The 25100-nt window shown below is 49.1% G+C and overlaps 2 protein-coding genes across 2 annotated transcripts; one reads left to right on the top strand and one right to left on the bottom strand.

Moving 5' to 3' along the window:
- The first annotated feature begins 1111 nt into the window (after positions 1–1111).
- Positions 1112–3246, top strand: LOC105616272 (maestro heat-like repeat-containing protein family member 2A). Its single transcript, XM_015091833.4, has 4 exons — positions 1112–1297; positions 2048–2150; positions 2405–2470; positions 2967–3246. The coding sequence occupies exons 1-4, from the start codon at positions 1181–1183 to the stop codon at positions 3086–3088; spliced, it is 408 nt and encodes a 135-aa protein (XP_014947319.2). The 5' UTR covers positions 1112–1180; the 3' UTR covers positions 3089–3246.
- A 4162-nt stretch (positions 3247–7408) lies between these two features.
- HJURP (Holliday junction recognition protein) lies at positions 7409–20520 on the bottom strand. The gene is made up of 9 exons (XM_042244892.2): positions 20385–20520; positions 20079–20145; positions 17412–17467; positions 15584–15677; positions 14696–14760; positions 13271–13363; positions 12570–12639; positions 10585–10909; positions 7409–7663 (listed from the first exon to the last, which is right to left on the bottom strand). The coding sequence occupies exons 1-9, from the start codon at positions 20478–20480 to the stop codon at positions 7624–7626; spliced, it is 906 nt and encodes a 301-aa protein (XP_042100826.1). The 5' UTR covers positions 20481–20520; the 3' UTR covers positions 7409–7623.
- Between the last annotated feature and the right edge of the window lie 4580 nt (positions 20521–25100).

Here is a 25100-nt window from a genome sequence, read left to right as displayed (position 1 = left end):
ATCTCCTTTAGGATGAACAGGTTGGATCTCCTTGCAGCCTAAGGGACTCTCAAGAGTCTTCTCCAACACCACAGTGCAAAAGCATCAATTCTTCAGTGCTCAGCTTTCTTCACAGTCCAACTCTCACATCCATAAATGACCACTGGAAAAACCATAGCCTTGGCTAGACCAACCTTTATTGACAAAGGAATGTGTCTGCTTTTTATATGCTGTCTAGGTTGGTCACAACTTTTCTTCCAAGGAGTAAACATCTTAATTTCACGGCTGCAATCACCTTCTGCAGTGATTTTGGAGCCCGAAAAAATAATCTGCCTTCAATTTAGGAGACTCATGTTCGATCCCTGGATTGAGAAGATCCCCTAGAGAAGGGAATGGCTACCCTCTCTAGTATTCTTGCCTGGAGAATCCCATGGACAGAGGAGCCTGGCAGGTTACAGTCCATGGAGTCTCCAAGAGTCGGATACAACTGAAGCAATTAACACTTTCATTATCCTCACTGCCTTCTATCAAAAGTTCACAGTCCTTTCACGTTTTAACAGCAACTGACCTGGAGGCAGGGCTTCAGGGAAGAAAGTGACCGCCTACCCCAAAAGGGGATGAGAGGCCTTAATGAAGGAGCCACAGAGAGGAGAGGCCAGCATGGCACAGGGGCCCCATGGGTGCTATTGCCCCTCCTTCTCCTGGGGGAGCAGACACCCCAAGCTCCTTCCCTGCCATCCATTCCAGTACCTTCCTGTGGCCCAACCCCAGCAGAGGCCAGAGACCAGTGGCCTGGTTACTGCAGGGGATGGGGCGAGGGAGATCTGGGGAGAGGGGATCTGGGGGGGTTGCAGCCAGGCCCCCAAACCCCAGGCTCCTGGAGGTGGTAGGTCCCAGCAGGGCTGCTGAGGGCACCCAGTGCTGGCTAATGGCTGAGGGGGCATGGGGCTGCATCTGCACCCATGGGGCTTCTCAGTAAACGTGCCCAAGGTGTCACATGGGCCAGGAGGGCTTGGGTCCCAGGCAGCCGCCTGGGGCTCATCAGCCCACCCTTCTTTGGCTCCCTGAGGCCTTTAGGGCGCTGCCCCCTAGCTTACTGATGGAGTGCCAGCCGCCAGCCCCGCCCCTCGCGTGGCGCCCGGGTCCGCCTGACGCCTCTCCTGCCATCCTGTCCTGTGTCCTCCAGGCCTGCGTGGCCACCATGTTCCAGTGTGTGCACTTCTGGGGCTGGAAGGCGCTGGAGAGCTCCGTGGACCACAGTGATGCCGCTGCCCCCAAGGAGATGACCAGTTTCCAGATGACCCTGTGCTCCGTCCTGGTGAGGAAGCTGAGGCAGGGGACAGCCCCAGGGGCTCGGGGCTTCATCCTGTGAGCCTGCTAGACATGAGGTGTTGAGACCAGCTCTGTCCAACAGAAAGGGAATGCAAACCACACACCCATCTTTAAGATTTCTTTTGAAAAAAAGTGAAAAGAGGTGAAACCAAATTTAATCATAGATTTTATTTAACCCAGTAATTCCAAATCATTGCCATTTCAACATGCAATCAATAGACAATTATTAATGGAATAGTTTACCTCTTTGGGATAATGTCTTCAGTATCCAGGAGGCACTTTACACTTAATTCAGACTAGCCACGTTGGATGGCATTATCGAATCCGTGGACATGAGTCTGAGCAAACTCCGGGAGATAGTGAAGGACAGGGAAGCCTGGCGTGCTGCAGTCCATGGGGTTCCAGGGAGTCGGACACAACTGAGCGAATGAACAACAGCAAGCCACGTTTGAGGTGCTCAGGGATCATGTGTGGCCAGTGACTACCCTCTCGGACAGTGCAGGTTGTGGGCGAGTGTGGTCTCTCTGGGCCGGAGAAGAGTAACAGAAACCTGAAGGTCCTGAGGTTGCCTACCTGCTACTCTGCTGTGTGACTTTGAGATGAGCACTTGCCCTCTCTGGGCAGACCCTGTAGCATCAGATGGATGGGCATCTGTGAGCAGATGACCGCCGTCTGTGAGCAGCCAGCCTGCGGGACCTCCTCTTCCATGGCACTGGGTGTCACTTGTTTTTTGCAGACTCAGAAGAAGCCTGCCGTTCTCTACAACTTCTTGCTAGAAACAATGAGCTATGTTAAAAGCAACTTGTCAAGGATCAGAATCGCGGCATGTAACTTGGCAGGTGAGCAGGCAGGTCTCCTGATGCAGGAGGGACCTTGAAGACCATCTGGTCAGACCCAGGTCTGGAGTGGGGACAGGTGTTGGGAGTCAGGCTCGGGCAGAAGTTCCCCGTGTGTGTCCCATGGCGCTTCATACCTGCCCGACGCTGAACTAGACGTCCCGAACTAAACCCTTTACAGAAACTCTCATCAGGAGAAACCACATCTCTCGCTGACCTGATATTCATGTGTTGGGCATTTCTGACTGTCATTTTAGGAATCATTATGAAGCAGATGTCTGCGCATTACTTGAGAAAGCTGGATTTTCCAGCATTACGGAATTGTAAGTAGTGGAGATTCAAGTGTGAATCAAAATGAGTCCACTCTGCTCATTTGGGAGTTTAGTGAAACCACCCAAGGGGAGAGTCAGCTGACCCTGGTTGTATTTGGGGTGTGGGGCAGGGGTGGCCAGGACACAGAGAGGTGGATGAACCTGCGGGGGGCTTTCTAAGAAGACAGCTCTGATGGTTTCCTGTGCTTTCTGCCGGTTCCCCATCATACACATTGATGCCTCTGGCCGGTCGACACAGCAACTGGGGCCTGGGGGTCATCTTCCTGTCCCTGTTGACGTGACGGAAGACCCCAGGAATGGGAGATGCATGTGGAGACACGACTGCACCGCCTTCTTCTGAATTCACACTCAGGGTGGGGATGAAGTTCAAAGCCCCGTGAGCCCCTTGCCCCGCAGTCAGCTCTCATCAGGATGCACCATCCAGGGTGGGCGGAGGATGAGGACCTGGCTGCAGGGGTCCTCATCCTCCTCATACACTCACTCTCAGCTCTCCAGGAGCTACAGCTGGACTCAGATCCTGGTGTTTGGAGGGCAGCTCTGGAGACGCTCAACATCTTGGATACGTGCAGTCAGCAGTGGCTTTTGGCTTCACCTGAAGGAATCTCCTAGGTGGTCCAAGTGTAAAACATACCTTTCTCCTGGGGGCCAAACCCCACTGTACCACCGTGAACCACTTTTAATTCCGTTTGTAAGAAAAAGTATTTTACTTAAATAATCAGTGCCCCTTTCTTTCCTCCCCTTGAAATAAACCTCCCTTGCTATTTGGAGAGCAGATTCCTGACCGCAAGGAGATGACACCCCAGAGCTGAGACAGTAATAATTTACCTCTTTGGGATAATGAGGTGAAGGGAAATTAAGTGAAGGGAAATTCCAGTTCTAGCGGGGATTAGATTCCTGTGTCCCCTGAGTGTGTGTGTGTGTGTGAGCGTGTGTGTGTGTGAGGCCAGAGGATCTGGGGTCCCCTTTGTGTCTTCTCTGCATTTCAGTTCCTCCCAAGTGGATGGTGTGTCCACTGCCAGGCTCTGTACTGGGGTCCCAGGGGAGCCCAGCTGCTGTCCAGCCCTGCTTCCAGGAGCCCCGCTATTAAAGGGAAGGGACACATCTCCCAGCACCCATGATGCACCCAGGGTGAGGGAGGGCGGCCACCAGTGGGGGCAGTCCTGGTGCCCATCTGCAGGGTGTAACTCAGGGGGGCCTCAGGGAGGAAGTGATACCACACCGTCCACCCTTGTCTCTTTCATATCAGGGTCCACTGGGCCAGGATGGGAAGGGACCCAGCGAGGCCTGGAGCAGAACCCATGAAGGGCCAAAGGGAGGAGTTACCTTCAAGTCCAAGAAACAGGCAGGGGGAGGAGGGCAGGGAAACTCTTCCTACACTCACGCTGCCAGCAGGACAGTCTCGGGTTGTCCCCAGAGCAGATGGAGGTGGGATTTCCAAACCAGTCCCACTGTGACAGCCCAAGGCAGTCACCACCCTGGGCCCATGGGTGGGAGGATTGCAAAGCAGTCCAGAAAACCAACCTGCACCGGAGGCTTCCCGGCAGACTGGTCTCACACTCTTGGTGGCGCCCACGGAACAGACAGTGGAGTTACTTCCTGCCGAGTGATGAAGATGGTGGCTGCTGGAAGACTCAAGTCCCAGTGACACAGCCGGAAAGGATGTGCCCTTCACTCTAGGCCCAGCGATTGCAGAGTCAGGTCTCTGATCAATTCCATTCATGCCTGTGCAAAACATCTCCAGATGGTTTATGGACCTGAACTCAGAAAGCAAAAATTTAAGACAATATAGGCATTCTGATCCTGAGACTAGGGTAGGATGTCCTTTAAGAGTAATAAGAGAAACCAGTTAAAAATAAAGGATTAACTTTTGTAAGTTACAATATATCTTCTGGGACTTCACTGGTGGTCCAGTGATTAAAATTCCATGCTTCCACTGCAGGGAGCTTAGGTTCTGTCCCTGGTTGGGGAACTAGGAGCCTCCTGCCATGCAGTGCAATAAAAAAAACCAAAAAGAAAATTTATTGAATAAAAATGAACATATAACTTATCAACATAAAAGTTAAAACTAAATTTATCTTCTGTACAATAAAATATTGTAAAGTTAAGTAAGTCACAGATGGAAGAAGTTACTTGCAATTGACATAAAACTAGGTTGGTTCGTGCAAGCAGATTGGCAAACAGAATATGCCCAAATCAGTAATAATGCAAATTGAAAAAACAGTGTCGCGAGAGGATGCTCGTAAAGCCAGTAGGAGGCTGGTTTGGGGGGTGGCTGTCTTGAATGAGGTCATGAGGGCGGGGCCCCTGTATAAAAGACACTAGGTAGCTCCTCCTCTCTCCGCGTGACCTGAGAAGGAAGCCACCTGCAGGCCGGGAAGTGGGTCCTCCCAGAGCCCCACTGTGCTGGCTCCTGGATCTCAGCCTTCACCTCCAGAAGCAAAGTTCTGTTGCGTAAGTACCCGATCTCTGGTGCTTGGTTATGGCAGCAAAGCTGGCTAAAACACTCAGGTGACGTTGCAGTGTAGAGCTGTGGGTGGAAAGGACACATCCATACAGGGAGAGCGTCACCTCAGGCAGGGGGATGGGAAGGAAAGTGTGCAACTTAATCTTTAATAACTTAAAAAACCATTACACACAGCAACGTATTAACAATCATTTACTCTGGATGTTGGTACATGGGTTTTGTCACTGCATTGTGAATATTTGCAATATTTTATTTAAAAGTTATTGTCCATTAAGTAAACTAAAGAGCTTTTGCACAACGAATGAAATGATAAACAAGAGGAAAAAATAACCTTCAGAATGGGAGAAAATAATAGCAAACAAAAGCACTGATGAAGGGTTAATCTCCAAAATATACAAGCAGCTACTTCAGCTCAATACCAGGAAACAACTCATCAAAAAGTGGGCAGAGGACCTAAACAGACATTTCTCCAAAGAAGACTTATTAATGACTAATAAACACATGAAAAGATGCTCAACATAGCTCATTATTAGGGAAAAGCAAATCAAAACTACAGTGAGGTATCACCACAGTCAGGTCAGAATGGCCATTATCAAAAAAATCCACAATTAATGCTGGACAGGGTGTGGAAAAAAGGGAACCCTCCTGCACTGTTAGTGGAAATGCAACTTGATATAGTCACTGTGGAGAACAGAATGGAGACTCCTTAAAATACTAGGAATAAAACTACCACATGACCCAACAATCCCACTAATGCACATATACCCTGAGGAAACCTTACCCGAAAAGGACACGTGTATCCCAGTGTTCACAGCAGCGCTACTCACAATAGCGAGGACACGGAAGCAATGTCCATTGACAGATGAATGGATGAAGAAGCTGTGGTACATACTCACAATGGAATATTACTCAGCTATAAAAAGGAAGGCATTTGAGTCCGTTCTAATGAGGTGGATGAACCTAGAGCCTGTTACACAGTGCGAAGTCAGTAAAAAAGAGAAAGACAAATATCACGTATTAACACATATACATGGAACCTAGAAAGACGGTACTTCTGAACTTATCTGCAGGGCAGCAATGGACATGCAAACATAGAGGACAAGCTTGTGGACCCAGAGGGAAGGAGTGGGCGGGGTGAACTGAGAGAGCAGCGTTGAAACCCACACATTACCATAGGTGGCCAGTGAAAATGTGTTGCGTGACATAGCTCAAACCCAACATTCTGTGACAACACAGAGTGGGTGGGACGGGGTAGGTGGTGGAAGGGAGGTTCAAGAGGGAGGGGACATACATATTCTTATGGCTGATTTCATGTTAATATAAGGCAGAAAACAGCACAGTATTTTAAAGCAATTATCCTCCAATTAAAAATAAATTTTAACTGTCTGTATCTTATGATGACCTAGATGAGAAACTGTCTTTACAACTGAAAAAGATCAAAACAAGAATTAAAACTTAAATGTTGGGACGTCTCTGGTGGTCCAGCAGCTAAGACTCTGTGTTCCTGACGCAGGGGGCTGGGGTCAGTGAACTAGATCCTACATACCACAAGGAAGACTGAAGACCCCACAGGCTGCAGCTAAGAACAGGTGCAGCCAAATAAATACATAAATATTTTAAAAGGGATATTTGCATTTATTAAATTTTTAAAAAATGCTATGTGTATCCAAAAAGTAAACAAAATTAAAGGGTATACAAGTAAAAAAAAAAAAAAAAAACCAACCAAAAAGTCACTGTGATACTCTATTATAAACAGCTCCAATAAAAATCATGAGATGTCACAGGTGTTAAGTGGCTGCAGGTGTTTTGGGACCGTCACAGAACTGTTTCCATTTTCATCTAAAAATATCAAGCTGTTTGGAATTGCTTTTATGGGTGAGTTGAACAGTGATTCAATTTGCTAACTTCTAATATTGGAAGGTCTGATGCTGAAGCTAAAGCTCTCTTACTTTGGCCACCTGATACAAAGAGTGGACTCATTGGAAAAGACCTTGATGCTGGAGAAAGATTGAAGGCAAGAGAAGTGGGTGGCAGAGGATGAGATGGTTAGATAGCATCACTGACTCAATGGATATGAATTTGAGCAAACTCTGGGAGACAGTATTCTGGCCTGGAGAATTCTATGGACTGTACAGACCATGGGGTCGCAAAGAGTTGGACTGAGTGACGTTCACTGGGAGACAGCGGAGGACAGGGAAGGCTGCTGTGCTGCAGTCCATTGGGTTGCAAAGAGTTGGGCATGACTTAGAGACTGAATAACAGTAACAAATATGGAAGACGCCAAGTCCTGCTGGCCTGAATTTAAAAGGCTAAGCAGCTGGACTTTCTTTCTAGGGCTTAAAACTAGGTTCAGAGCAAACAACTTCTCTAAATGAATAGGAAACGTAAAGGAGGATTTCTGGTCATGTCTAAATTTAACAAAGAAAATATGAGAAAAATAGGCCTGTAAAGGACAACATTAAAAATTTTAGTTGAGCAACTTTATTCAAATAATTTCCAAAAATCCAGAGTCACATCAATGGAACCAATTTCATTGAAATTTGCTTTGAAGGGCAGATAAGTGAAGCAAGTTCTCGGACTTTCTTGAGAATTAAAAAATACACAAAAATCAGTGCAAAGAGGGAATACTCCAAAACAACTTGGCAATAGATTTTCAGCTTTGAGTTTTTCTGACACGAAATCATTTCTCTTCCATCCTGAAAGATGCGTCATTCTTTCCTCTGGGGGGAAAAAAATTCAGTACAATTTCACTAGAATTCCCATGCCAGCCCCCCAAAGCTTAACTGTTATTTATTTGTGTTAGACATCCAGTCGTGTCCAACTTTGCAAACCATGGAACCCACCAGTCTCCTTTTCCCATGGGATTCTCCAGACAAGAATCCTGGAATGGGTAGCTATTCTCTTTTCCAGGGGAAGATATATTTACTCCATTGAATATACATGAATATTTGAGTCATTATAAATACCCTAAGGAATGTAAAGAAACAATAGTGACAGTAGTTTCTTAAGCAGGCAGTGCAAACTGGTAGTTAAGACCATGGGCTTTCAAATCCTGGCCCAGCCATGCATGCCTGTATGGACTCAGGAGTTAACACTGCATTTCCTTGGGGACTTCCTTGGCAGCCAATGGCCAAGACCCCACACTCCCAACGCTGGGGACCCAGACCAGGCACAGCTGGAACACACACACACACACACACACACACACACACACATAATTTCCTATAAAAAGACGAACTAGCACCGCCCATTGGACAGAACCTATCTAAACAAAGGGTTCAAGTGGGGCTTAAAGAAGGAAGGTGTAAAAAGGGGTCAACACAGCCTGGTACATGGAGTTTGGGTTCACGGCTCAGGAGGATTTGGTCCTTTTCCTCAAAAAATATATAATATTTAGCGGAGAATATTAAGCAGAGAGTCCCCTGGACTGCAAGCAGATCCAACCAGTCAATTGAAATCAGTCCTAAATATTCATTGGAAGGACTGATGCTGAAGTTGAACTAGAAGACTCTGGCCACCTGATGTGAAGAGCTGACTCACTGGAAAAGACCCTGATGTTGCGAAAGATTGAAGGCGGGAGGAGAAGGGGATGACAGAGGATGAGATGGTTGGATGGCATCACTGAGTCGATGGACATGAGTTTAAGCACGCTCCAGGAGTTGGTGGTAGACAGGGAAACCTGGTGTGCTGCAGTCCATGGGCGTCACAGAGTTGGACATGACTGACCAACTGAATTGAAATGAAAGAAGCAAAAAATACAGAAAACAGTTAAGCATGTTTGTATCGTAGTTCTGGAAGGAGCTGCCAAACCAAACCCAGTCGGATCCCATCAGCCTGCGGAGTGACACGGACTCAGATCCATTGTCAGGAGCCCCACATGTGGCGTGCTGAAATGCTCGCTGGGAAAGGTGGCGCCCACCTGAGGAAGTTTAGGAACTCACAGCAGCCTGTCCACCCCCTCCTCAGCTTGTCTCTGGAGAAAATGGTGCAGACAGCGTAAAGCTTCAGCTTAAGGGACACACACAAGCTAAACCGAGGCCGAGGTGGGGGCTCGGATGGGCTTTGATGTGGAGGGCAGGAGGCTGTGGGCTCTCTGCGGGCTGGCTCCTACTCTGTTCCCATGAAGCAGTGAGAAGTGAGCAGAGAGGAGTCAACTCCCAGATCAGTTTCACGCCCAACAGCAATTTTCTGAATGTGAGATAAAGAAGCTGGAAATGACAGTTTGCCGAGGACAGATAGTGTCTTAAGGGACGCTTGTTAGAAACACCCCCAAAGTGCATTCCAGTGGGAAACATGTAAAAATGCTGATGTTAGAGGAAGGAAAAGAATTTGGGAGAACATTTGGAAAATTAACACCTAAGAAGTGACAAACACCCACATTCAGCAAACGGAAACGCACCTTCTTCTCTTCCCACTTGAACTTTAAGAGTCGACCTCCTCCCCGGGCCTTGGCACGGCTCTGCCCACAGGTGAGAAACCCCAGGGTCCGGCCCCCTCTCCGCACACCTGAGGGTCTGATAATCGGCATCGCTTTGTGGGGACCTGATGGCCCGTCCCGGCAGCAAGAGCAACGTCTATAGATGGAGGGGCCCCAACTGTGTTGGAAGCCAGGGGGCTTTTTACGCTCTGCTGGGGTGAGAATGACAGGCTTGGGGGACCCCGACAGCCAGAGTCTGGGTTGAACTTTACTGAGAAGCCTTCTTTTTGATATCCAACTCTCGCACGTGCTTTATCTGAAGGTGCCTGTGTCTGCTGAGGCGACTTTTGGCAATACTGCTGATGAAGCTTGTTAAATTTTTCTTTAATATCATCGTAGCGATCCCTGGCAAAGCCTAGAGGTTGTACCCTGGGTACTGAAATGGCTTTGCTGAGTGATACCGATTTCTGAAACTCTCCCCAATCACTTCCTGGACAAACAAGGTCAATAGTCTGCTCTGGGCGGCCCACGCTGCAGGTGGGGTCGGTCTTTGAAAGTGAGGGGAAGGACCCACTCTTCGGCAGGCAGCTACCCACTCTGATGGATCTTCTGCCTAGGCCTTCAAAGGCCTCACTCAACCTCTTAGCTTTTGATTTGCAGAGAGGGCTGCTCAGCCTGTGGGCTTCTAAGCCCTGGGGGCTACCAGGGTTCGTGGGACCACCTCGGTACACATCCACGGCCGAGCTGGGCGGGTAAGTCAGGCTGGGCCATTTCCTAGGACTCAAGCAATACTCTTGATAAAGCTTGTCAAATTTGATCTCAATTTCCTTAAAACGACTCCCCGCCTGGCCCTGCAGGATTCTGGGTCTGGAAGCTATTTTTACAGGAGAAATCAACCACTTTAAGGTCACGAATCTGTTTTCCTGATCAAGAGGAGACACCGCTTTGGAGTCTAAGTAAGTAAATGATGAATGCTTCCGGGGCATTCCCTGAAGCTCCTTCCAAGGTGGACTGAATGTATGGATCTGGGGTTTGTTTACTTTGAGAAGAGCCCTTTCTGATTTTAAACCCGTCTTAGGGGCAGAAACATCGGGCAAGTTCCCACGATCTCTTAAGGTCCCTGCATCCTCCAGGGGCTTGGAGCAGGGTGGACGTCTCTCCCGGGGGCTCCGCCGAGAGCGCCCCCCTCCCTGGCAGCTCGTTCTGTTCATCCTGCCCTTATACCGGTGCCTCCGCCTGGAGCTCCAGTTCTGGCCGATGAGTGTCTTGGTGGAGATGATGCAGGAGGGCCTGGCACCCAGCAGCCGGCTCATGGAGTGCAGCATGCCCGCGTACAGGTCGCTGAGCGTCGCGTTGCACACATCCTCCGCCTCGGAGCAGGGGCTGCTTGAGAAGCTGCCGCCACTGGTCCCTTGTAAGGGGATGCCGTCACCCCTCAGCACCATGGCCTGGCCTGCTGAGCAGGAGTGAGAGGCGTCACCCTCCCTGGGTGATGGAGGCGGCTGGAGTGGACCACCAGGGCTGTCTTCAGAGACATCCTCGCAGTATCCTGGAGAAATACACACAGAAGGCAAAGCCGCGTGACCATTTACAGCCGTCCACACGCAGAGGTCAGTTTCCTTGGTGGCTCCCGTGACAAAGAACCTGCCTGCAATGCTGGATACCCAGGGTTCGAGCCTGGGGTCAGCAAGATCCTGTGGAGGAGGGCATGGCAACCTACTCTGGTATTCTTGCCTGGAGAATCTCATGGACAGAGGAGCTTGGCAGGCTACAGTCCATGGGGTCACAGAGAGCCGGCCACGACTGAGCGACTGACACTTTCACACACAGAGATCAGGGAAATGAAGGCTGGATCATGACCAGCATGGGTTTTTAAAAAAAAGTTATCAGTTTTAACTGAGATATAATTCACATATAACATTATGTTAGTTTCAGGAGTATAACATTGTGTGTGTTTTTTAAAGCAATACAAAAAAACAAAAGCAACAAAATTTCACACATATTTGGGAATAGACTCTTCTCAGAGATTTTTTTCTAGCTATCAAAACAATTCACTGTCCACTGACCTTCCTAAAAGGAGCCTTTCTTCCCTGTATGATGGTTTAGAAACGGTTACCTTGTCAAAGACTAATTAGAAACCAGATAATAATGACCCTGCCTGCCGACAGGAGTGTGTGGGGCAGGGATTTGTTGTTGCTTAGTCGCTCAGTTATGCCTGACTCTTTGTGGCCCCATGGACTGTAACCCACCAAACTCCTCTGTCCATGGGATTTTCTAGGCAAGAATACTGGCATGGGTAGCCATTTCCTTCTCCAGGCATCTTCCCGACCCAGGGACTGAACCCATATCTCCTGCATCGGCAGGCAGATTCTCTACAGCTGAGTCAGTGGGGAAGCTGGAGGAAGACACAGGACTCCTGAATACAGCTCTCTGCATACCTTTGACTTTTGCATCATGTTAAATGTTTTATATATTAAAAAAGTGAAATCAAACCAACAAAGATGAGGATAACTCTAAAGATGAATATATAGGAAGGAAAAATGGCCCCATCTCTATGTCAACCTGGCAACAATCAGAAGAGAAAATAGAATCCAAATAACGCTGAACATGGCCCCCTGCGGGACAAGGCCTGAGGATAAAAACACTGCTTGGAGACCCAGAACCTTCTTCGGCTCATTGTCGAGCAGAGTCGATACCAGGTGCTGTGATTCTGAAGCTACTTGGTGCTTTGTGACCAACCAAAGAAGCATCACCATCAAGGAGGAGGGAGGCCACTCTGGAGTCAGGGTCGGGGATGAAGGGCTCAGAAACCCCTGGGGACAGGTCAGAGGATCCAAAGCCAGAGTGGAAGGGGCTCCTCCAGGCTGAACGTGGGTTGAAAATGGACAACAGATTCCAACATGTGAGTTAAAAAAAAGTCCATGAGTTCTTACTGATTCTGGAAAAGGTAGAAGAAAAAGCATGTTGGGAAGGATAAAGCAAGGGGAAAAAAGGAAATGGAAGGGACAGCGTTCAGCCTGTTTTATAGAAGAATGCCAACAAAGGGGACGTCGTTTCTTAGTAACAATGCACCTATGTCGCGCACGTGTCTCTAACAGTTCATGGTGATGAAACATGCCCAGTGAACACGGGGGTGGGGTGGGGGACGGTGCCCAGCTAAGGTGCCATCAAGCTACTGAAAGTGAACGGTCTGCTTCCATGTCACTTACCCCGGGCAGGTCTGGCGGGCGAGGCCAATGATGGGGCCAGGGTGTCCCTTCCCTCTCTGTAACCAGCACACTGAAACCAAAGCAAATGACTTTAACAAAAAGAAAGGAGAAAAGTCGCTCAGTCATATCTGATTCTTTGCGACTCCACAGACTGTAGCCTACCAGGCTCCTCTGTCCATGGGATTTTTCCAGGCAAGAGTACTGGAGTGGGGTGCCATTTCCTCCTCCAGGGGATCTTCCTGACCCAGGGATCGAACCCAGGTCTCCCGTATTGGAGGCAGACGCTCTACCGTCTGAGCTACCAGGGAAGCCAAAGCAAATGACTTTAACAAAGGTGTTGCTAGTGTGTCAGCTCTGGCCACCCCATCCCCCAGTATCAAGCCCACAGGAACTGTTCCCCAACCACAGATAGAGCATGACTGAACCGGGATAAATTGTGCAGCTTCAAAACCTTCTGCCCAAGGGCTGGGGCCCTAGTGGACCCTGTGAGCAGCCCAGAACGTGGTGGGCAGCCGATTCCACTGCCTGAGGGGACCCAGAGTGTCTGCTCAGGAAGAGCAGGTGTCGGGGAGGCTGTGAGCCAAAGAGTTTGGAAACTGAGATGGTCTTTACAGGCTCTGGAGTGAATCAGACATAATCACACCTCACTGGGTCTCTAGCCTATGGTTTGCTCTGAGGACACACTCAGGGACACAGATTACCTCCAGATACCCTTCATCCTGCAGTAGGATATCCACTTGCGTTAAGTACTTCCTTCTCAGCTCATTTTTTGAAGGGCTCCAGGGCACTGCAGGCTGACATCGAGATAGAAGTCAGTATTTGTGAGCACTGTTGGGCACGGCTGAGCTCTGGGATTCAGGAACACACTGGCATAGTCATCAATGTATATGTGTTTACATGGAGTTCCTCAAAGTTACTTCTGCACTTTCTGCTGTTAGCAGTACAGAGTGTTCCAGCCCCTCTGAAAATCTACCTGATCTGCGATCCAACTTTAGGGAATTTACCCAGTGGGACTAACTCAAAAGGAAATACAAAGACAAAACATACCAGTTTGGAGAAGTTTATGACAATATGACCAGCATCAGAAAAAAAAAAAAGAATCGACACTCTTAGGTGAGTTTAGGACGCAACCACTAGGACCGATCCCAGTTGCTGTGTCTCCGAGACAAGGAGCTCAGCAGCTTCCCCGGCAGGCCAGCGGTTAAGACTTTGTGCTTCCACTGCAGGGCGTATGGGTTCAATCCCTGGTCAGGGGACTAAGATCCCATGTGCCACATCCAAAATATAAAATCAGAAAAGAAAAAAACAACAACGAAGAAAGAAGTTCACTGTCCAGCTCAGGGGACAGGGACAGGCCTCTCCTGCCCCTCGCCTGCTGTGCGTTGGAAATAGGCCTTGGTCTCCGCTTTGCACCAGGCGGGGGTAGGGGGGCGGTGGCGGGGGAGTCAGGGCCGGGGCTGCAGCTGGCGTGGGGGTAACATGAACACCCCAGGGAAAGGCTGGCACCTCGACTGCCTATTCCCCTTCACTCCCACTCCCACGAAATACCTCCAAAAGCAGCCCTCTCCTTGCCCAGGGCCACCCCCCGATTCTAGTTAGACGCGACAGGCCACACCTGGGTGCATGGGAAACCTCTGTAGGAAAGAAGTGAGTTTAGAGGAAAATCACAGGCCAGCTCTTCTAGCGTCTGACCCAGGGGGCAGGCTCGAGACTCAGGTGGATTCTGTCCCGTGCGTTCTTGTCCATCCCCAGGGCTGACCTGGAAACACTCCCCAGAGCACCGCCCCTGTGACAGCATCTCTACGGGGTACGACCGACCTAGAACCCAACTCTCCACCCAGCAAGGTTTGTCCAGGCCAAAGGTGCACTGGGAACCACAGCTGGGGTTGCCCTGTGTGCGGAGGCAGCAGCACCCAACGCTGACAAAGTAAGACAGGCTTGACCCTGGGCCTAAGTGCTAACCTGAGAAGGGGCAGCTTGCTGCCTTGGGGGATCTGAACGGGGGGCACTGAGACTTGAGGGGCGGCGTTAGCAAAGAGTGAGCCTCAGAAGCGGGCCGGTCACGAGTATGTTCACCTGTCCCCAAGCCCCAACTAAGTCCCTTTGTTATGAAAGACGGGGCTCACCATTAAGTTCCCAGCAATCACTTCTTCCTGGAAGAAAGCTGTATCAGTATCACTGCTTTTTGAATCTAAAAGCAAAAGAGGAAATTTCCATCAGAATGTCTTAAGAAAGCACGTATATTTTCTCCCAAGGATAGTTTTGGCATTACTTGAGTATATACTGCAGTGAAAACTCCTGTCGCTTCAAGCGGTCCCTTGTAACAGGGACGCAGTCATCTGTGGCCACGCAGAGAAGCCATCAGAACAGGAATATGCCCCAAGTCAGGGACACTAGGGAAAGCAGCCTTTTGTAAAACCTCTACCCTTTCGATGGCCTCTCATTCTGAAAGCTGAGTGCCTATAGCCCAGCACCGTATAATAGAACTTTCTGCAATGATGGAAAAGTCCCCCTTCCGCTGTCCAGTATGCCAGCCACGAGCCACACGTGGCAGCTGAACACTTGGAATATGGCTAGTGAGGCTGGGAACTGCATTTTAAATTTGACTTCATTTTAAATGAATTCAAATAGTCATGGGTGGCTAGTGGTTACCACACTGGACAGTTCAGCTCAAGAACCACTTCTAATTATTTTAAGGAGCCCAGGGAATTCATGGACCTAAGGCTTTACAGAGTTGAAATCTGGATTAATACTGGTAAACCAATGACACCCATGAGCAAACATCTCCGGGGTCCTTCTGTGTCCAGCAGCACGATGTAACTGTGAGTGAGATGGCTCTCTAGATGAGTTGAGAAGGAACCACCAAGGGACTGTTCAAAGGTTTTAGTTTTTCAAACACACTTGGAGAAAGTCATAGTGAGGAGCCTAGACTTGGAGTGTGGAGGCAGACAGAGACTCATCCCCTCATCAGCCCCTCCACCCCAACACAGCTTTCTAGCACCAGGACCACTCACCGTCGGCTGATGTGTTGTGAGAGGGAAGCTCGAGATCTCCTGCTGGGACTTGCACGGGCCCATCTGTCCTGCCATCTGTCTTCACTGGAGAGCCCTTGATAAGATAAGCTTGGTTCAGACATAAAGTATTTCAAAGCAACTGTCAAGCAAAACACCTCTGATCCCCACCTTTAGTGTATGAGAGAAAAGGCAGGTTTCTGGGGGCTTCTCTTCTAGAACATTCCAGCATCAAAGGCCTCAAGACTCTTAGCAGATAGTTGAGCTTCCCCTTGGAGAAGGAACGGAGCTGTCTTCCTCTGGTGGTGCCCAGGGCTGCTGTTTCAGAAACCACTTGGATGGTGACTGATGGGAGCAGGAAAGTGAGAGTGACCAGGTCCAGCTCGGCCCTGGCACGGCGGTGAGCTCAGGGCCAAAACCAAACAGGACAGCACGGTCCCCAGATCCTAAGGTAGAAGCTGGAAATTCCAGAGGCCCCTGGGGGACTTTCTGTGACTTTTTATCTTAACAGTGGCTTGATCTCCATGTCGTGAGACCTACAATTCATTTAAAAGCTTTATTGTGTGGTGGGACTCTTGGCGTGAGGAGCCGCCTTCCAGCTGAACTCCGGCTACAGGGCGGTCAGCTGTCCTGACCAGGACTCAGCCTGTGGGGTGGTCAGCGGGCCAGCCCCAAGGAGGTGGTACACTTCCCACCCGGCCCCGAGAGCCTGATCTGCCCACCAGCCTTGGTAGCTGTATTGCGTTGCATTAGCTGCTCAGTCGTGTCCAACTCTTTGTGAGCCCATGGACTGTAACCTGCCAGACTTCTCTGTCCATGGGATTTTCCAGGCAAGAATACTGGAGTGGATTGCCATTCCCTTCTCCAAGCCTTGCTAGTAACCATAACTAATGCCATGGATGGGCTCTTGTTAGGGAAATTTGAGAATTCAAGATGCTGGATTGGCTAAAATCTTTCAGGCCCACCTAGCCTTGCAAGGGGAGAAGGCAATGGCAACCCATTCCATTACTCTTGCCTAGAAAATCCTAGGGATGGAGGAGCCTGGTGGGCTGCAGTCCATGGGGTCGCTAAGAGTCGGGCACGGCTGAGCAACTTCACTTTCACTTTTCAATTTCATGCATTGGAGAAGGAAATGGCAACCCACTCCAGTGTTCTTGCCTGGAGAATCCCAGGGACAGAGGAGCCTAGTGGGCTGCCGTCTATGGGGTCATACAGAGTCGGACACGACTGAAGCGACTTAGCAGCAGCAGCCTTGCAAGGACAGGAGTGAGAACATGGCGAGGCCTGTCCCTTTAAGGGTGGCCCTGGGGCATCACTTCCTAGATGTCTGTGAACCCTGCCTGGGGATGTCACTGCCTTTGCCTCAGGAGAGGTGGGACCTGATGAAATTTCTGGAGCTGTCCTGTGTCTGGAAGCGTCACAGTTGCAGCAGAAGACATGCGTCTCAGTAAATCCTTACACACAAGAAATCAGGGCGGTTAACATGAGAAAGGGGCTTCTGTGGTGGTTCAGACCCTAAAAGAATCCACCGGCAATGCAGGAAATTCCAGTTTAGTTCCTGGGTTGGGAAGTTCCCCTGGAGAAGGGATAGGCTACCCACTCCAGTATTCTTGCCTGGAGAATCCCCATGGATGGAGGAGCCTGGTGGGCTACAGTCCACAGGGTTGCAAAGAGTCGGACACAACTGAGCGACTAAAAACACAAGGTGGGGAGACCATGGAAGAACGCTCCCCAGTGGCCCCTGGTGCAGCTTCAGCTCATCTCCACCTTTCTTCACATCAACTGTCCTCTCCAGCAAGGCATGCTGGCAATAAAATGTGACATTAAATACCTGCGTGGGTCCTGTGCTTCTTCTCTTCACTAGTCCTCCACCCCAAATTCGCAGTCCTTAAAAAAACAAATAGTAATTACCATTTAAGTCATCATGAACACTGAGCTTCAGCTTAATTTGTACTCAAAGAAAACCTAAGGGACAGGCAAAGGAAAGATCTAATAAGACCGAGATCTAACCAAGCCACATTACTGACATCCTCTTGTTTCTCATCTTCATGAGGTTGAAAGTCTCAAAGAGGAAAATCTCATCTCTGTGAGATTTCAAAAATCCACACCAGACAAATTTATCACGAACGAAAATCTCTCCTGCCTGTAGGGAGCAGCTCGTTGAACCCAGGATTAAGCCAGAAATGAAACAAGGAACACATGCATGCCAAGCGCTGTCCTCAGAACACATATGTTGAGAGCAATCTATATACTACAGAGAGAGAGATACTGAAGGCACTTTTCAAGGGCAAACTTTCTACTCCATGGATAGAATAAGTGCTTTCTTGGGGCAACCTACACATTGTAGAATAAGTCATAGGCACAGGAGTAAATGCTGAGTTTTGGAGCCCTGCACTCACTAGCCAGCAGAATCTGGGCAAAATACTCCCCAAACCTCCACTGGCTCCTAGGTAAATTCAAATTAATTAAGAATGGATCATTTAGTTGCGAGGCTTCAGATGGTTGTTGATAATAGCAACAAAAATTCACTTGGTGCTTACTGTTCCAGGCTCTAGTCTAAATCTTCTCCAAGTACACCCCATTAAGCATTCACAACTTACAGACACATGCCTTGTATGCTACTCCTAATTCCTTTGGATAGACGCTCATCAAGTTCACGGTATAGATGGAGACAGAGGCAAGGAGAAAGTGAAATAACCAGCCCAGGCTATTTGCCCGCATAGTGTGGCCAGGCTGGGAACCCGGGGGGAGTGACTCTCTACTATGCTTTTTGGCCTTTCCAGAACAGAGTGACCCCTGACAGAGATGCTTGGATTCAAATCAAATCTTTGCTACTTTGGCTGAGTGACACGGGCTGGTTCCTTGACCTCTCTAGTGGACTCTCTTCTATGAAACGATTCTAATAGTGCTTACCTTGCAGGGTTGTTGAGAATCAAGAACGTGTGACTATTAGAAGCCTACCCTACTGTGTAGATTGGAACTTGCTTTAAATTACAGGAATTCGCCCTGCAAGGGTGGTCAGATAGCACGTAATCAGGAAGACCACTCCCTGAGTACCTCTCCAGGGAAAGCTACAGGTCAGGGGACCTGTGCTCCCATCAGCAAGAAGGTTGTAGGAACACAGAACCACTGAATCCACATTTAGCATCACTGTCAGTGAATCTGTGTGTACAAGCTCTCCAGGAGGTCTTCCACATGCTAAAGTGCTTCCTGCTTTGGCTACCGTTCTTGTTCTTGTTCTTGTTCTTGTTCTTATCTAACTGGAGTCCGAAATGAGTTTTCACTGGTGAAATTAGTGATGTTCAAGATAAGTGGATTGACCAAAATATTCCAGACACTGCCCATCCTTCCATAAACAGGTCAAGAGAACACACTAAAGCCTACTGATAGCGCACTCAGGGATGATTTCTACTCACTCCTGTGTTCAGCCTTCACGTTGGACACAGGCTAGATGCACACAGCTCACCGTTGGAATACAGTAGCTTCTGTCTATGAAAACTTTTCACTTAGGGTGCGGCTGGTCCAGCTAAGAAAGCAGAAGCTAGGATTCCATTTCATTAGGAACTGATTTGTGTCTGTCTGTCCAGTGTACAACAGAACTGGCTCTCAGATTTGCTTTCATTAGTAGATAAAATTGAGTCAGTAATAAGGCTGAAGGGCTTCCTGGGTGGCTCAGCAGTAATGAATCTGCCTGCAATGCAGGGAACACAGGAGACGTGGGTTCAATCCCTGGGTCGGGAAGATCCCCTGGAGGAGGGCATGGCAACCCACTCCAGTATTCTTGCCTGGAGAATCCTATGGACAGAGAAGGACAGAGAAGTCTGGCGGGCTACAGGGTTGCAAAGAGTCGGACATGGCTGAAGCCACTCAGCACACACGCACAAGGCTGAATGATAGACACTGACCTCACCCAGTGCAAACTTTTCCCAGGTATCTACCCAAGAGAATCCATGATTTAAGTCTGTTTGCAACATCAAGCATTAAACAGGATGGCTCCTTCTCCTTAGATGCAGGTCAAATTCCAAAGTACTCAGAACCTCAAGTCAAACAGGTCAAATAACAGTCAATAGAGTGTTCACTAGTGCCAGGCTCCATCTCCTGTAAATGTCACAATATCTAGCCAAGCAGCCGTTACTGTCACCATCTTTCCACTTTACAGATGAAGAAACCAACTCACAACTTGGCTAAAGCAATAAGCTCAAGCTGAGATGGCTATTAAATGACCAGCCGGGATGTTAAACCTAGACAAGGGCATTTTTAATCAGGATGCATCTGTGTGTCATTGGAATTCTGTCTTCATAAATAACTGTTGGAAATAAGTAATTTAAGTGATTGATAGGTTCAAGGGAACTAGTGATGTATTAATGCTTATTAGGTGAACAGGTTTATTTTCAAAAGAGCAGGGACAGCATTTCAAACTCTATTAAGATACTATTCCAGTTACACTCTTAACCATAAATTATTCAGAAAGGCGGGGGGTGGGGGTGCTGATTCGTACCCTCGGGCGTCTTGTAGGTCAGCGTGGACATCTGAACCACCGGGCCGTCCTCGAAGGGCTGGTTGTACTGCGGGAGAGGAAGAAGGGGGATCCCATCAGATCGGACGGCGGAGAGGAACCCCTGACTCGGGCTAAGAAGGCGCCAGTGCGAGGCTGTAAGTCTACGGAGCCCCGAAGCACCTCCCCCGCCCCCCACCCCAACCCCTCGGTCCCCGACCCCGACCAGTCTTTCTGCCCCACGGTCCCCGCCTCCTCCTCCCGCCCCTCCTCCTTCCCCCTCCATCCCGCCAGCGGGAGGGGCCGCACCTTTTCTATCAGCTGCTGCATGCGCCTCTGGAAGCGGTAGCGGCTGTCCCTGAGATTCCGCAGCAGCTCGTCCTCCGCCAGGACCTCGCCCTCCATGGCGCGCAGACCAGAGCCCCACTCCGGCAGGAAGCTGAACAGGGAACATGGGACCGTGTAGCGATTCAAATAGCCCTTCCGACACGCCCCTCCAGTCTCCCATTGGCTGTCTCTTGAAAGACCGACCGCTGATTGGGCCTTTCAAACAGGTGGCGTCGCTCACTCCTGGCCAATCCGTGCCCTCGTTTCCGACCCCGCCCTACCCGGGGAGTGCCCCCGGAGCGGTTAGGTGAGGAGGAGGGGTGGGGGTGTGGGAAGAGGTCTGCAGCTGCGCGCTGGGAGTTTGGAGGCTTGGTGTTACCTGGGCGAGTCGTCTGCCTGTTCATCAGTATAGAGCCAGACGAGTAAGATGTCTGCCGTCGTGCACCGGCGATGTCCAAGCGACTTGCCCTGGGACTCGCCGCCTGTTGTGGGGGGCCAGCCCTTCACCTGAACGTGGCCGTGGACCCTGCCCGGTGAGCCGGCTTCCTCGCCCCTCCCGCCTCGGGTCCTCGTTAACAAGGGCTGAAAAAAACATCACGGGATTACGAACACGCAAGGAGGCAGGAGAGTGAACATGCCTTTAGAAAATAAACGTCCCACGATCCAGGAAACTCTCATACGGAATTTTTATTAAGCCCTGGTACATAGTTGTCGTACATGGTTTTTATTGCATACTCGACTCCGTTAATTTTGTAGTGTTTTCTCTAGAGAATGGATAATTCAGCGCTATCACAGAGCCCGTATTTGTGTGTTTGTGCTGATGTGATTATACCATGCTGCTGCTACTGCTAAGTCACTTCAGTCGTGTCTGACTTTGTGCGACCCCATAGACGGCAGCCCACCAGGCTCCCCCGTCCCTGGGATTCTCCAGGCAAGAACACTGGAGTGGGTTACCATCTCCTTCTCCAGTGCATGAAATTGAAAAGTGAAAGTGAAGTCGCTCAGTAGAGTCCGACTGCTAGCGACCCCATGGACTGCAGCCTACCAGGCTCCTCTGTCCATGGGATCTTCCGGGTGAGAGTACTGTAGTGGGTTGCCATTGCCTTCTCCGTGATTATACCATAATATGGGATAAAAATGTGTATAACTTGGAGCACTATCAGGACTCTTAGGTGGAGCTCTTCACCTCCTCTCAGCCTGCACCCCCATGCTATCATGGGATCCAGCAGATATTAGGGGAGAAGGGGGAGTGAGAACATCCGGGGCTCATGTAGGAAATATATTGGGATGGACGCAGAGATATGCTGCCTAATTCCCTCTGCCCCCTTCCGCGCCAGGCCTCAGCGGCCAGGAGGGTTTTTCTTGGGCACCTGCTTCTGTCTTCATAGATTGTCTCTGTTGTAGAGAGCCCTTCACCCACGATCCTGCAACTCCAAGGCGGCTTAAATCCAATCAGGGCTCCAGGTGGGAACCTAAAGGGCTCCAGGTTGGTCTTTTCAGCCCACAAAGAGCGATCTTATGGGCCATCCTGATTAGTTCGCCTGAGGCAATCGGCCTGATCTTTCCCTTCCTTCCACCGCAGCAATCTGGAGGATACTCCCTAGCAAACATCCTTCACCGTAACGCCTTCTCCCGGTCTGCTCCCAGGAGATTCCCACCTGTAACAAGCACTTTGCTGCAGGTGGCCACTGAATCTATGCATTCCGTTTGTAGCTTTCCCAATTTCCACAAATAGGATCAGTTTTCTGTCCCCTCCTCCCTTGGGAGTGCTCATAAATTTAGCGTGCTGTGTTTCCACGTAAATTCGTTTGGGACATTTACCTTATCACATTTAGAGACTTGAGAGGTCCAAACTGACCTCTCCTAGGACTTGGTCCTCACTCCTAGGAAACCACTCCCAGGGTACTGGGCTTCCCTCCCTCACTTCACGCACTTATACAAGGATCTGCTTCTACCCCAGGGGCTCCTGGACAGCGTCTCAATCTCAAATTGGTACCTTTAATGGAACATACCTACTTTGGCCACACCCCTCTGAGCCAGCTGAAGCACGCGCATTGACCCCGCTGGTCTCTGTCCTCTATGCCAGCTTCCCACGTTCCACAATCCAAAACAGTGGCTCAGCTAAGGAAGATGGACCCTCCCCTCACTACCCGCACCCCCACGATGCTCCTAAGTTGACACCATTCCTCCAGACAACAGGGCTTCCCTGGTAGCTCAGCTGGTAAAGAATCTGCCTGCAATTCAGGAGACCTGGGTTCGATCCCTGGGTTGGGAAGATCCCCTGGAGAAGGGAATGGCAACCTACTCCAGTATTCTGGCCCGGAGAATTGCATGGACTGTATAGTCCATGGGGGTCACAAAGAGTCGGGCACGACTGAGCGACTTTCACTTTCTCCGAACACCAGTACCACCCTAGTAACCTAAACGTGTGGCCTCAGGAAACAGACTGGTATGCAAACTCTTTCCCCACACTCTCCAACGCGCCGGACGGATAACAAGTCAGCCAGCGGAAGTGGCTGGTTGCCACACCCCCGCGTCTCCCCGGGGGTTTTTTGGTAGGTGGCAGAGTCGGCGGTGCTCAGCTCTGCCGCCGCATCTCCGCCTCAGGTTGCACTTGCACAGCGCCCTCTGCTGGTCGATCCAGAATTTTCACCCTCGAAGTGCTGTTAAAATGACATTTAGACAAAGGAAACAATTCTTATTTGAATGGTTGCACGTCAGCTTTCATAAAATGTGCCACAATTTTTAAAAAATGTATATAATAAACGGAAATTTATTCTTCGCAGAGCTTCCATGTTTTATGTTGGAAAGGGATGGAAATGTCACCACCTCTGTTCTTTCTGTGGTTGAGAGGTGCAGCTTTTGGCTGGTCCCTTTGTTGACACAGAAACTGCTATCTAACAGTGAAAACGTCGCCGGAGATAAATTTACCAACCAGAGCATCAAGCTGATGCCCTCGGCTGCCAAGAAAAGGGTATACTTTCCTTTGTTGTTACCAGAACTGTTGGAAGCAAAGAGACTGTAAATACTCAACAGCAAACTGATTTTCCAAAAGGTGTCAGTCGAAGTTCACAAGGGTGGTTTATTCTTTGATTTAATGAGCCTATTTTTGTCCCTTCTTTTTAATTTTTTTAAAAATTATGAGTGTATAATAACACATTTACAGAAGACTTGGAAATTATGGAACAAAATTACATATAGTTCCACCGTATATTACAATTATTTTTAAAGTAGATAAATTAAGATTTTTAGTTGGAATTTCAATATCAAACTCTCAAAAATTAATAGAATGAATAGACAGGAAAGCAGAAAGATAGAGTAGACCTGAAAAGCACTCTGAACTAATTCAACATAAACAGTTCAGTTCAGTTCAGTGCTCAGTCGTGTCTGACTCTTTGCGACTCCAGGAATCGCAGCACGCCAGGCCTCCCTGTCCATCACCAACTCCCAGAGTTCACTCAGACTCACGTCCATCGAGTCCGTGATGCCATCCAGCCATCTCATCCTCTGTCGTCCCCTTCTCCTCCTGCCCCCAATCCCTCCCAGCATCAGAGTCTTTTCCAATGAGTCAACTCTTCGCATGAGGTGGCCAAAGTACTGGAGTTTCAGCTCTAGCATCATTCCTTCCAAAGAAATCCCAGGGCTGATCTCCTTCAGAATGGACTGGTTGGATCTCCCTGCAGTCCAAGGGACTCTCAAGAGTCTTCTCCAACACCACAGTTCAAAAGCAGCAATTCTTTGGCGCTCAGCTTTCTTCACAGTCCAACTCTCACATCCATACACGACCTCAGGAAAAACCATAGTTTTGACTAGAAGGACCTTTGTTGGCAAAGTAATGTCATTGCTTTATAATATGCTATCTAGGTTGGTCATAACTTTCCTTCCAAGGAGTAAGCATCTTTTAATTTCATGGCTGCAATCACCATCTGCAGTGATTTTGGAGCCCCCCAAAATAAAGTCTCTCACTGTTTCTACTGTTTCCCCATCTATTTCCCATGAAGTGATGGGACCAGATGCCATGATCTTAGTTTTCTGAATGTTGAGCTTTAAGCCAACTTTTTCACTCTCCTCTTTCACTTTCACCAAGAGGCTCTTTACTTCCTCTTCACTTTCTGCCATAAGGGTGGTGTCATCTGCATATCTGAGGTTCTTGATATTTCTCCCGGCAATCTTGATTCCAGCTTGTGCTTCTTCCAGCCCAGCGTTTCTCATGATGTTCTCTGCATGTAAGTTAAATAAGCAGGGTGACAATATACAGCCTTGATGTACTCCTTTTCCTATTTGGAACCAATCTGTTGTTCCATGTCCAGTTCTAATTGTTGCTTCCTGACCTGCATACAGATTTCTCAAGAGGCAGGTCAGGTGGTCTGGTATTCCCATCTCTTTCAGAATTTTCCACAGTTTATTGTGATCCACACAGTCAAAGGCTTTGGCATAGTCAATAAAGCAGAAATAGATGTTTTTCTGGAACTCTCCTGCTTTTTCCATGATCCAGCAGATGTTGGCAATTTGATCTCTGGTTCCTCTGCCTTTTCTAAAACCAGCTTGAACATCTGGAAGTTCACGGTTCATGTATTGCTGAAGCCTGGCTTGGAGAATTTTGAGCATTACTTTACTAGAAGGTGAGATGAGTGCAATTGTGCGGTAGTTTGAGCATTCTTTGGCATTGCCTTTCTTTGGGATTGGAATGAAAACTGA

This window comes from Ovis aries, chromosome 1 (genome assembly GCF_016772045.2).
Source record: "Ovis aries strain OAR_USU_Benz2616 breed Rambouillet chromosome 1, ARS-UI_Ramb_v3.0, whole genome shotgun sequence".
NCBI classification, from domain to species: Eukaryota; Metazoa; Chordata; class Mammalia; order Artiodactyla; family Bovidae; genus Ovis; species Ovis aries.
The sequence above is the reverse complement of the archived record's forward strand: the minus strand, read 5'-3'. Positions and strand labels throughout refer to the sequence as shown.